Source organism: Doryrhamphus excisus, chromosome 6 (assembly GCF_030265055.1).
Source record: "Doryrhamphus excisus isolate RoL2022-K1 chromosome 6, RoL_Dexc_1.0, whole genome shotgun sequence".
Classification (NCBI taxonomy): domain Eukaryota; kingdom Metazoa; phylum Chordata; class Actinopteri; order Syngnathiformes; family Syngnathidae; genus Doryrhamphus; species Doryrhamphus excisus.
Window position 1 is genome coordinate 6437555 of NC_080471.1, and position 13218 is coordinate 6450772.

Genomic DNA, 13218 nt, shown 5'->3' on the forward strand with positions numbered 1-13218 from the left:
CTGCTTAAAAAAACAAAAAAAAACAGGATTGCAGATGACACTCATTATTTTTTAATGCCGGGTGCACTAAATCTACACCCAGATGGGGGTGGATGAAGGCCCACTTGGAAAGAAGTGAGGAATGATTACCAGACTTTGTATTTATTTTGTATTAGGAATATCAACATACATGTCATTAAGACTGTGCCCGTAAGCTTAAAGTGGAAAAATAAGTTAAACACTGAAATATTAAGGCATTGAACACACGCTTAAAAAAGTTTCTCAACTGTGATAAGAAATAAAAGGGACAAATCAAAGTTGCAGATGCACAACAGAGTGTAAAAATAAGTTAAACTAAAGGGGGGAACTGGATTTTTTTTTTTGAATGACTGATTGTCATTCACAATCCGTATGCAAAATATGAATACATATTTCTTTTCCCTTTTCTGTGCATTATCACACGAAAAAACGAGTTAATATGAACTAGATCAGTGATTCTTAACCATAGGGCCGCGGCCCAAACTTGGTAATGGTAATGGTAATGGTAATGGTAATGGTAATGGTAATGGTAATGGTAATGGTTTTATTTCTTTTGAACATGCATCAGATTACAAGTGCATCCCATAATCAGTTCCCAGTTCCACATGACCAAAAGGAGTAGGAAAAAGCAAAGCTTATTAAATCCTACCCCTCCATCTGGTACTTTTACAATCACTAACTGTTACATTTGTTCACTTCCTGCTTTCCATAATACAGTTTAAGGTTTTTTGTTTGTTTGTTTTTTTTAACGTAGTCCTAGCATAGAAGTGTTTCAAATGTACTTCTTCCCTGAGATCATATTTCTCCTCTCTTGTAGAGAAGTATTGGATGACATTTTTAGCTAATTGCTTATTTTTAGCCTTATGCATTATTTTAGCTGTTTGAAGATGAACTATATCAGCAAGTTGAAGTATTTGTCATTTTAGAAATAAGGAGTTAGTATGTTATCTGTAGGTGGCATTATGAATTATCCTTACTGACCTTTTTTGCAGTACATTTAGCCAGTGAAGATTGCTTTTATAGTTATTAGCCCATATTTCCACACAATAAGTAAGATATGGTAGAACCAGAGAGCAATAAAGAGTGTGGAGTGATTTCTGATTGAGAACAAATTTTGCTTTGTTCAATACTGAAATATTTCTGGCCACCTTATGTTGTATATTTGTAATATGAGGTTTCCAGCTCATATTTTCATCTATTGTGATCCCCAGAAATGTATTTTCCTTCACCCTTTCAATGTCTACACCGTCTATTTGTATTTGTTGGTGCGTGTCCTTTCTGCTGTTACCAAACAGCATGATTTTAGTTTTACTTAGGTTCAAGGACAATCTATTATCATCAAACCATCTTTTTAGTGTGACCATTTCTTCTCTGACCTTTCTAATGATTTCGTCTGTATTCCCTCCAGAAAAAAAAACAGGGGTATCATCCGCAAATAATACCAGCTTTAAGTCTTTCATGACTTTGGAGATATCATTGATGTACAAGTTGAACAGTTTTGGTCCCAGTATTGACCCCTGGGGAACCCCGCACGTAATGTATGAACTTGCAGATGTGTATTCTGCTCGCTGTACGTATTGCTTCCTGTCAGCTAAGTAGATTTTGACCCAGTTCAGAACTAATCCTCTTATTCCATACCTTTCTAATTTAGTTATTAGGATGTCATGATTGATTGTATCAAAGGCTTTTGTCAGATCCATGAATACTGCGGCTGCACACTTCCTATGATCTATAGCGTTAGTCATTTCCTCTGTAATTTCAATCAGTGGCATGGAGGTAGAAATATTAACTCTGTATCCATACTGACTTTCTGATTCTTTCTAATTTGTTTGCATTAATAAATTTATCCAGCCTGTTGTTCATTAGCTTCTCAATAATTTAGGAGAATTGGGGTAGTAAGGAGACTGGATGATAGTTTGTAAATTGATGTTTGTCATTTTTAAAAATTGGAACAAACTGTTTTCATTTCTTGGTGAAATCTTCCGGTCTGAAAAGATAAATTACTGATGTACATCAGCGGTTCTACGATCTCGTTGACTACCGTTTTTATAGTGTCCATTTCGATTCCATTATAATCAGTTGATGTTTTTGCTTTACACTTTTTGACAATGTCGATGATTTCCTTTTTTGTTACATCTGTCAGAAACATTGCTTGTCTAATAGTTGGCTGTAATATTCCTTCTGACACACACTTAGGATTATAGTCAACTTATTTTTTTGATTTATTAGTAAAAACTAATTGATGAGATCAATTAAATTTCTAGTGTTAATATTTAATGGGGTCTGCACTGAAAAAAACGGGCCTTAATGTGAATAAGGTTAAGAACCCCTGAACTAGATACCAAAACATATCATTGGGACGTAACTATATTTCAACTATGAAGCCCTCTTAAAAAAACGCTATATCGTTGTATCGTTTGATCGTATGCTGTGATCATCGTGTGCTCCAGTCCTCAGGTAAAAAATGCTGACAGCAAATCTTGTTGAGTCTTCGTAGCAAAATTGAGGGTAGGTATCCACTCCTTCGTCTGTGAGTGATGCTCAGACTAGTGGCTAGCGAGGCATCGTGTTACTGCGCCAGATAAATATTGTTTTTCATATTGGCTGCTACAATAACAATATCGTTGTAGCTTGGTTAATATGGAAGTCCATTATGTAAATGGAACACTCATGCCATTTTTTGTCAGGGCTTTTAAGGTCGAAATAGGTACTTCCTGTGACGTCCATTGTTAGCGAGCTCATATTAACTCCTTTTCTCAAAGCACAGAAAAGGGAACTAAATATGTGTTCATCGTTCACAGAAGGATTGTAAATGATGGGCAAAATTAACAAAAAAAAGTGTGTAACAAAAAAACAAAAAAAATGTAGACATTGAAAACCAAGTGAAGAGCAGCGCTAGTGAAGTAATCTTAGACTCGGTTTGGGCGATGTGGACCCTAGTGTGTATCCCGATATGTTTGGGATGCATCACGCACCCTATTATTAAATTCAGCGGATCTCTCTATAAAAAGCTACAAACGTTAACCCAGGAGTGCTCACACTTTTTCAGCATGCGAGCTACTTTTAAAATGACCGAGTCAAAATGATCTACCCACTACAAAAATGCAAAACATCTATTTATTTTCAAATGTATTGAGGATTATTTGTACGTACAATGTATGTTGATGTACCTTACATAACCAAATGAGCCAATATTGCAAAACACACATAATTAACTATTAACATTTTTTGTAATTACCTGAGTTTACTTTGATGACTTGCACTGAATTGAACCAGCCAGGGATGCATAGTCCGGACAGTAGCTGCTGATAGCCAGCCTCAAGCACACTTCCAAATGTTTATCAGTCATGGATAATATCCGTATCATAATATCCGTATAATATTCCATATCCGTATGGAAGTGATATGTTTTTTGCCTTTTTACTTGGTCCAGTTTTTGCCTTTTTACTTGGTCCAGCTCCTTCACTCATTTTAGTGACCATAAACTTTAGCGAGGGCTTAAAATCTCGCAATTCGCCGACTAGCTTAGCACTTTGCATCGTTGTTTACGCATGAGCGGTGACCTAAAGGTCAAAATTCAGTTGTCATCTGATTGGTTGTCCTGTATGTCAATCAAGTGACGGCATTGATGCTGGGATGATATTTTTTTAATGTCACGCCGCGATCGACCAGCGATCGACCAGTACCACCTCCGCGATCGACCGGTAGATCGCGATCGACTTAATGAGCACCCCTGCGTTAACCCATATAAGTAAATACACTTGTCTCAAATAGTGAAGAACATTTATTTATGACTGTCAAAGACCTGAGTGAAATTGGGCCAATCCTTACGTTAAAATGGTAAAACACAATGCGGTAAAATATACCCACCCACCCTGAGTCGCACACAACGCTCAACTAGTACGCTCAACTAAGCTAAACCCGCTAGCTTCCATTTTTCCATTTGCATAAGAGGAAGTTCCGCCAACCTTTGCCGGTGTTTATCACCATTTCTACATGTTTAGTTTGGGGGGCGGGGGGTGCTAACCAGTGGTCCACCGAGTAAATATTAGAATTTTAGTACACTTTTAGTAGGTTCTGTCAAAAATAATTGATCTGCTGAGCTAAGTTAGCATTGCTAACTGCTGTTAGCTGAGATGTTAAGTTGCTGTGAATTTGTGTTTATTTCTAGAGCGAGGCGGTGGCTGTGTTTGAATACAGAGTGAGGATTTTCCTCATGATTACGGATAATTAGGATCTGTACTCGTTTCATGCTACTATGCGGTAAAAATGCATTATCCATAACTTGTTGTAGACAAGTACCCGGCAAGTACCACTACTGAAAACCAAGCCAGAGGCAGTGACAGTGATGTAATATTAGACATTGAAAACCAAATGAAGGGCAGAGATAGGGCTCTAATTTTGTGGTGGCGCACCCCACACAGTGGTAATTTGGTCCAGCGCACCACTGTGCGCAGCCATGATGCTAGACATTGAAAACCAAGCCAAGGGCAGTGATCGGGACGTAAGGGTAGACATTGAAAATGAAGTGACAGTGACAGCGACAGTGATGTAATGTTAGACCTTAAACCAAGCGAAGGGCAACAATACGATTGTAATGCCAGGCACCGTAAACAAAGCAAAGGACAGTTATCGTGATGAAACGTTAGACACTGAAACCCAATCAAAGCAACAGTAACGGTGATGTAACGTGTGACATTGAAAACCAAGCAGTCAAGGGCAGCCATAGTGATGAATGTCACAACAACACAGCTGGAGACATCTGTCCCTTCATGGATGTTGGACCATCGCCCACAGCATAGTGAGGCATAATGCGTGCAAACAAAAAGCTGAGGGGCTCTAAATCACAAATTAATCAACAAGAAGCAAGAGGACAAACGGCGGCCTACTAAAATTCTTTCTGCAAAGGCACTAAGCGCGTGTTGCGGGCACAGATAATCAGAGGATTACCGCCTCACCGCTCAAAAGGATTATGAGATACATGCGCGAGTTCGGCTATAGTCTGCTTGTTTTCTCCTTGGGCAAGTGGTGAAGTTATTTGAATTGTTTACTCAAGGCTTAGCATTTTTTGCAGCAGATAAAGCAACATCACTGACGAAAACAGATTGTTTTAGATAGGGATGCTCCGGGATGATCGGGGTCGTATGCTAGCAATCATCCATGAGTGAGATCGGCCCATCCCGATACCAATATCAATCACATACGATAACTGTACATTTTTCTATGTATTTATGGGCCACCATTAGACAATTCTAAGTGCCAATGGCGAATAGGTAATGTTCAATAAACGACAACACACAAATAAAGCCATATAGTATAATGACAACAATAGACATGTGACATCCTCTTCCACATGGGACAAAAACGACCTCCAAACTATCCGCAGTAAAAAGTGCTAAAATATTTGGAGTCTGAAGACAAGAAGCAAGATGGATAATTTTACTAGCTGCAGACAGCGGGGCAAAGCGTATATAGAAAAAGGCACGAAAATGCAACACCGATAATATAATAATATAATATAACATAATGATAGTATGACAAAGTAGTTATCAAATACACCGGCATTGATTGGTGTCGCCTGGTGTCAAACTGAAACCAAAGTTCCTTGTCAGCTCAATACGAGTGTTGTCAACCTTTTATGACACAGCACACGTCTGTATTGTCCTGACGTGTTGCTGCCATACAACAGCCGCCTAATAAAACATTTTTGGTCTACTGCTGTAATACATTAGTGAACAACTATGAAATCAGGTGATGATTTTGACGTGCCACTCAGCTAGTTCTTGCTAGCTCAGAACCAATGCTATCTTAGCTGTGACGTAACCGCCAAGCTATCCTAGCTAGCGTGTCAGTTGCAAATTCCCCAAAAACTCACAACAGTGAATTAACTGACCAAATAAGTCATGGGACTCAAGGGAGAGCTTAACAATTGGAGGTTCTGCATTGGTGACGACCCGATACCAATGGCGTCAGGGCAGCACATCAAAAACATGGGCAGATGATGCAATGCAAGCCTCAGGGACAAAGACCAGATGCAGGTATTCAAGCAGGACACTCACAATCTATGAGGTCCCAAAAACAAGTGTGGAGAAGATGGAGCGAACCATATCTCCGTACTGTATGTGTAGAAGTGGCTTGGCGTCCCTCGCTGTCGCCAACATCAGCATCTACGGCGAAGGAGTCCTTAAATTACCTATCACGAGCCTCACCGAAGAGTGCAGGTGCTCTAAAGTGAGACTACAAATAAGAGTAAAGGACTCCAGAGACCAGACCATCAGCAATGTTGCATCACCACAGTTAACAGGATGGAAATGGACACCATCCGACACCGTACAGCTTGCTACGTCAGCCCTGAAGCACAAAGGGACATATCCAGCTGGGAAGAGGAGGATTTGACGTTGCAGTGAACAAACCAACTTGACGTAAAGCTTCAGCCTCACAAAGGAGGAAACTGGTGGTAGAGAAGGTGCGCCGTCAGGAGGAGGCTAAAAGGAGCTAAAAGGCTGCCTCTCTCGCCACGCAGGAACAATGGATGAGATGGCAAAGCTCTGGAAAACGGAAGCAAGCAACATTAGCTTCATCATGAGAGCTACATTTGGGGCTCTATTTCCGTAGACCAGGTGCAGGCACGGCGCACCACACCAACAGGGTGTGACCAGTGCACTTTGCAATTTTTGAGAGCAGCGCAACGCAACGCACCCACGCCCCCATGAGAGACCGAGAAGGCATGAGAGGGTTCTAACACAGCCGAGTTTAATCTTACGCAATCAAATGAATGCCTCTCATTGCCTTTAAATGCGCAGGGCCCACTGGACTGCGCATCAAAGGCACACCACAAGGCGCACCATGCACCGCGTACACCACCTCGTGGGGACACGTCATCTGTTCCTGACAGTTACATTAAACACAGCAGCAGGCTAATCCAAGCATCTTCCTTGTGATCCACCAGCATGCTCTACATCGCCAATTAGGAAACCTTTGAGGGGATCTCCCCCTCATCCACCTTGACAAAAGAAAAGACCCAACCAGCGCCCTCTGCCAAAACCCAGTAACTCTCAAACACATCTTGACCAGTTGTGATCGACACCTGGAGACACTCGGGTCCTCAAGAGTCTGGCAGCAGCCTTTGAGAGCAAGAGGAACACAAACTCCTTGACCCATCTCCATGCCAACATTCATTCGAGAGGGACAGAAACGGCCTTTTGTAATAACTTGTTACATATTGCAAAAGTTATTGAAAGTGCAGTAAAATTTATTAGAAAATACTGCAAAAATTGTATTACACAATGCAGCCTTATTACATAATGACATGAAAATATATGACATTATTACATCCTACACCATTATTACATAACGCGGCGTTACAAGCCTGACTGTGTCAACTCCCTGTTCTACATGTTCATGTGCAGCTTTACTGAAGGTACTACCTTCGCAGTATGCGTTGTCATCTCGCAAAGGACGGAAACCATCCTTGCAAACGCAGCAGTCTCCGGCCTCCAGGTTGACACAGTCCGAGTGCTCGACACACTCGTGGCCCTCGGAACAGAAGTCATGACCTGCAAGCAGATACACACAGAGGGAGACATTTAAATCTATAACCAGTGCTGACCAGTGCTGACCAGTGCTGAGGACTGGAGCACACATCGTGTGCTGGAAGACGCAGCCATCCCAAGGAGAGAGAACATTTTAATGTTTTAAATAATCAAAATATGGAAAAATACTTTAAGTATTACATCTTATCATTAATGTACTTGTTCTTGCACGGATATAAAACGCTAACATGTTGTTAGAGGTTGTTTTTAGATGTTGCTATGTAAGCCCCACCCACATACCGTCAATAAATGACTGTTGCATTGAAAAAAGTTGGTTTTAAAAAAGCGATATTCTGCGATATATTCATATTCTGAATGCAAACATCAACCATCTACAAGGTCCATGGAGTCCTTCAGACCGACAAACACATGTAGACATTCAGACATTTCATCCAAGAACTTTGGTTAGCGCCCTCATTTAAACCATGCATATTTTTACCACCCTAACTTGAAAAGAATCGGAATTAAGAATCGTTAACAACCAGAATCGCAATGAGGAATCGGCACCGAAATCGCTCAAATTGAAATGATGCCTAACCCTGGTACCAGGACAGCCCAAGTATAAGATAGAAGAACAAGCCGCTCTTATATGCAAATGTTAAAGAATCTGGTGACATCTGAAATGTATAGAAGCACTGCTATTAATTAGCTTCCTGGTAGCACAGTAATAGATAAATAAATATACGTTGGTGAAAAGGTGTTTACTCTGTGAAGGGAATGCTGCTCTTGGGAGTCGGCCTCGTCGCCTTGATGTTGTTGATGCTTTCAAAGAGGTGTACCAGGAAATCAAACGTGGAGGGCAAACAATGAGCACATTCAGACACCGGTGAGGATCACATGGTCTCCTCTGATGAAAAAGCTCAATCATTTCCAGCCTTTAATCTCTCACAATCCAGCAATGATCTTTTAAAGCAACTGTTGCCTATTTATAAAAAGTTATGAACCCGTTCCAAGGTACAGTCAAACATCGCTTTTTCTTTGTTATCGTACAATACGTATTTCACGTGACAAAGTAGTCTTTTCTTATCGCGCTGCGAAATCAAGTGGCGAAACAAAGCACCCGACTTGTTATTGTGATTGATAAATGACACGCCATGGGGCCAAAGATATTTGTCAGCAATTTTGACAAAGAGGGTGAGAAACACTTTAGCATTCACTCAACAATAACTTCCATTTATTCTATATTATTTTCTGAATGTACTAAAACTACAATTATTCACTTTAAAATTGTTTTTTTTTTGGGGGGGGGTGAATTTGTGTGAATTTGATTTACATTACTTCCTATGGGAAAAAATACCTACATTTTGGAACAAATTAGTTCCCACCGTTTTTGTTTTGTTTGTTTGTCATAAAAAATATATTTTTAAAAATGTATTCATAAATTTATACTGGGTTTTTTTCTTTTTTAATTTCCCTCCTATTTCAACATTTTCCCATAATTATAACTTTATTCTCATAATATTTAGATTTTATCCTGGTAACATAATGTTTTCCGCAAACTGATTTTCAAAAAATTCCTACTTTATCCATTGTTTTGTTTGTTTCTCATAATATTTAATCGTATTATATAATATTATTACATAGTATATTCATATATAACAATATACAACATTATATATATATATATATATATATATATATATATATATATATATATATATATATATATATATATATATATATATATATATATATATATATATATGTATATATATATATATATATATGTATATATAATTTTTTTAACGCAATGCTACTTAAATGGCATTGTTTTCCCTCATAATATTACGTTATATTATAAGTTTATTTTTGGAAAAATTGTGACTTTTCATTTCTTAATATTTTCACCTTGTCTTTGTAAAATTACAGTTTTTTTTTTACATCTAATGTTTTTTTATTTACATTTTCCAACTAATTCAACTTTCTTCTTGTAAATTTTCATCTTGAAACTATAACTTTATTTTCAGACTGTTTTGACTTTTGTAAAATTACAACATTTTCCTCTTACTATTTTGAATTTAGTCTTGTAAAATCACCAACGGCCTCCAGGCTGCACTTTGGATACTTCTGCATTAAACAAATGCTCAATGACTTATGGACAATTTGTCGCATAGAACCGCCCATTCTGCTTGATGGTGGCCATGTTTTTCAATTAGTCTTGGCTCTTGTGTGCGACAGTTTAGGAGGAGACGTGTGAAAAAATCCCCACTGTCAACATCCTGCGTACGGGAGGCTTCCCGCTTACCTCTGCAGACTTTGCAGCATCTGTCACTCAAGGTGATGTGCTCCGATTCTGGACACTTCAGCTCGGGACAAGGCTCGCCAGAGACCACTCGATGCATGGTCCTGTCCTGTGATGAACAGAGATGTGCACGTGAGCCGTGCTTCCTCGGCACGGATGTAATTATGCTTGTAATTATTCATCCTTTTGCGTTTCCTCTTTCAATTCCCCTCCGCCCCTCCTTGCAATACCAATTAGTCATTGGTCAATAGAGAGTTCTTTTTCAGCATCTTCCCAGGATACAAAATCTTTGGTCTTATTTCCTACTACTCCCCATCCACATTGGATCACCTTATTATGCAAACCGCATGATCACAACAAATTATACCCTCATTTTCCATTGACATCTGCAACATCAATCCTGTGGTGTCCAGGCTAGTCAGCCTAAAAAGACGGTAGAAACTTCACATTCCAGTTAGCCAAAACTTATGGGAAAATTATATTTGGTTTACCGTCTGTTTCGGTTTGAGTCGGATCGTCTGTAATGGATTAATGACACTAACCAAGGTTCTACTCCAGTACTATTTTCAGTACTAATGTTTAGTTTTCTAATTGACATCCCATGTGGTCATGTTTACAACTAACTGCAAAACCTCACCTGATGCTAATGTGGTGATGTGCTAATGTTAAAAGCCAGTGTTTTTGAGTTTGAAATTATACCGAATAAGATAATGTTAACTGAAAAACGTGCTAAGTTGGCGGACGTTACCACTGTACTTACAATCTTTGACTTCTGGACCAATTTGGTCCAATCTACTCCTGTCCAAAAACTGGTGGTTTTTGGACATTTTTCAGAAGGCTATATACAAGCACATATTACGTGCATTCCCTGCTCTTTTTCTATATCGTTAGAACGCACAGAAAAGAAAAATACATGTTACATGTATCACATAAGGATTGTGGATGATGGACAAAATTCCACAAAAAGTGCAGTTTTCCTTTTCGGCTACACATCCTCCTTTTACCTGCTATTGTATTGTTAAAAAAATGTGTGGAATCAGTGCAAAAGTAACACAATTCCAGCTAGGTAGGAGACAATGGCTGTCTATGATGGACAGTTTGACAGCTTTGTGGACTGAATGTAAAGCCAATTAGCAAAAAAACACAAAAGACAAGAACGACAGTCAAGATCAATAAAATTCAGCCTTGCATAGTTTGATTTATCTTCTGAGGAAGGAAAGCGAGTAGCTTTTTTTTTTTATCAAGCTGGAAGAGATAAAACATCTTTTGTGTGTGTGTGTGGGGGGGGGGGGTGGCATACCTTGCACTCAAACAGCAGACACTTTCCCGAGGAGTCACGCACAGCCTTGTGATCGCCCTCCACCAGCTCCCTTCCCCCAAACAGGCAGACGGCTGTTAGTGAGACAGACAGGTTAGCTGGAACAGCAAGAAATAAACTCTTAAATGCAGCACAGATCGCCTTGCATACAGAGATGGCGATTAAGGACAGAAAGGCACCTCCATCAAGGTGGGAGGATTGGAATTTTGAGCACTTTTCAAGCACAAAAATCATTTGAAAATGTGGCTGTTGGAAGTGAACCTCGCTGAGTTGACAACAAACCAGGATTATCCCTCAAATGTTTGTCCCAGACCAGTCCAGGGTGTACCCCGCCTTACGCCCGAAGACAGCTGGGATAGGCTCCAGCACCCCCCGCGACCCTCGTGAGGAAAAGCGGTAGAAAATGAATGAATGAATGTTTGTCCCAGTCCAACACTACAAGAGTGAGCTAAATTTGAAAAGAAAAGCAGGTAATGCATAATTAATTCTGCAACTGCTTTTATGTAAATTTCTTAGACTTGTGATTGACCAACTCGTGGGTGCTGGAAAAAGACGTGTGTCATTGACTCATGAGTGCTTGACAAAGACTCGGGTTTCAGGGGCTTTGTGAAGACAGCGGTTTCACTGATTCACAGAGTTTCACTGACTTAGCTTCGAGTTCACTTACATTACGAGTACTTGACAAAAACTCAAATTTCTCTTACTCACAGGTTCTCGACAAAGACTCGTGTTTGACTGATGCATGAGTACTCAATGATGACTGGAATTTCACCGACTCGCATCTGCAGCTCAAGTTTCTCATGTGTGGTAGTAAACTAATGAAGCGGATCCCCCAGCATAGTCACCATTCAGCATTTAGGACCCCTGGGAAGTTACCCAGCATACCTTGCGGGCTATAAACTAGTGTACAATTGTATTGTTTTGCATGTATATTAGTGTGTACACATCTATTTCAATATTCTGTACATTAATTAGACATCAGCAGATTGTGTTGGCTCGGGGGCGGGGGGGGGGGGGGGGGGTGGCTGTGGTTGCTTAATGTGCTAGTTATTCAGTTTTCACTGATTTGACATAAATAGTTCGCTCTGTGTTTTATAGCATTAGCGTTTGCAAACACAACAATGGCAGTCGACACACTGCAATGAAGCCATTTGTGTAGTTTAATCGCACACATGAAAAAGGGTAAAGCTCCTTCCTCCCTGCAAGGCTTGAATCTGTCAGATAAGGCTTGAACATAAAGGACCAAGCGTGTCTTTGTAGTGGAGGAAGCATTACAACACTCCCTTCTGCAAAAGCCAGCGTGAGCGTAATTAGCTGTGTGTTTGTCTACCTTGTTATTGTGATAAGAGAGCGTGGAGGGTGGAGCAACGCTTTCTAAGCATATTTGGGACTACTGGTGCCACAGTCCCGAACTTTGGGCTGTGAGAGATGATGCAATGCAGTGCTCATAGCTGGGTGAAACTGTAGACTTTTGACGTTCACTTGGATCCCACTCATATTCTATATAGTTATTCCATATAGGCTGGCAGGTTGTGCTGCACTGCTTTTACATCTCTTTAATTTGAGCTAACAGAAGAAGAAGAATGCAAGGGTGAGAAAAGCTAATATCCTTGGAAATCCATTTTTATTGAGAGGGGAATTGGGAGCGCGTGTGGCGGCGAGGAGGCTAATAAGAGTTCATAGCCAAACTTGCAGCCGAGTGGGACACAAAAAAAGAGACCCTTTGTGCAGAAATGTGATAAAAAGGAATGATTCCGGCGGCATCAAAGTAGGCACCGGCAAAAGAAACATATTTATCACCTTTTCTCAACATGCACTCAACAAAAAAGACTGGCGCTGTGATAGAGCTGCTCTACTGTGACATTTTGAAGCACTTTTCCACACTTATGAAGTATAACTGTTATAACAGTATAACAAAGTATAACATATCATGCATTGTCTTCCTCATAGGGACATCCTAGTACCTGTACATCCAAAACGCTTACATTGTCAACAACTTTTCCTGGTCTCTTAGTGAGGTCATTGTGTCTTGTCTACAGGTAAGCATG

General features: G+C 39.9%; 1 protein-coding gene across 2 annotated transcripts in view; it reads right to left on the reverse strand.

Annotated features, from left to right (window-relative positions):
* The window catches only part of nell2a (neural EGFL like 2a), a 112551-nt gene that overhangs the window by 63533 nt on the left and 35800 nt on the right, over positions 1–13218 (reverse strand). For both annotated transcript variants that reach the window (XM_058074908.1, XM_058074907.1), the window contains exons 10-12: positions 11153–11244; positions 9856–9961; positions 7446–7574 (exon numbers count right to left, since the gene is read on the reverse strand). In XM_058074908.1, the coding sequence (XP_057930891.1) occupies positions 7446–7574; positions 9856–9961; positions 11153–11244 (327 nt within the window). The remainder of the gene's footprint in view (positions 1–7445; positions 7575–9855; positions 9962–11152; positions 11245–13218) is intronic.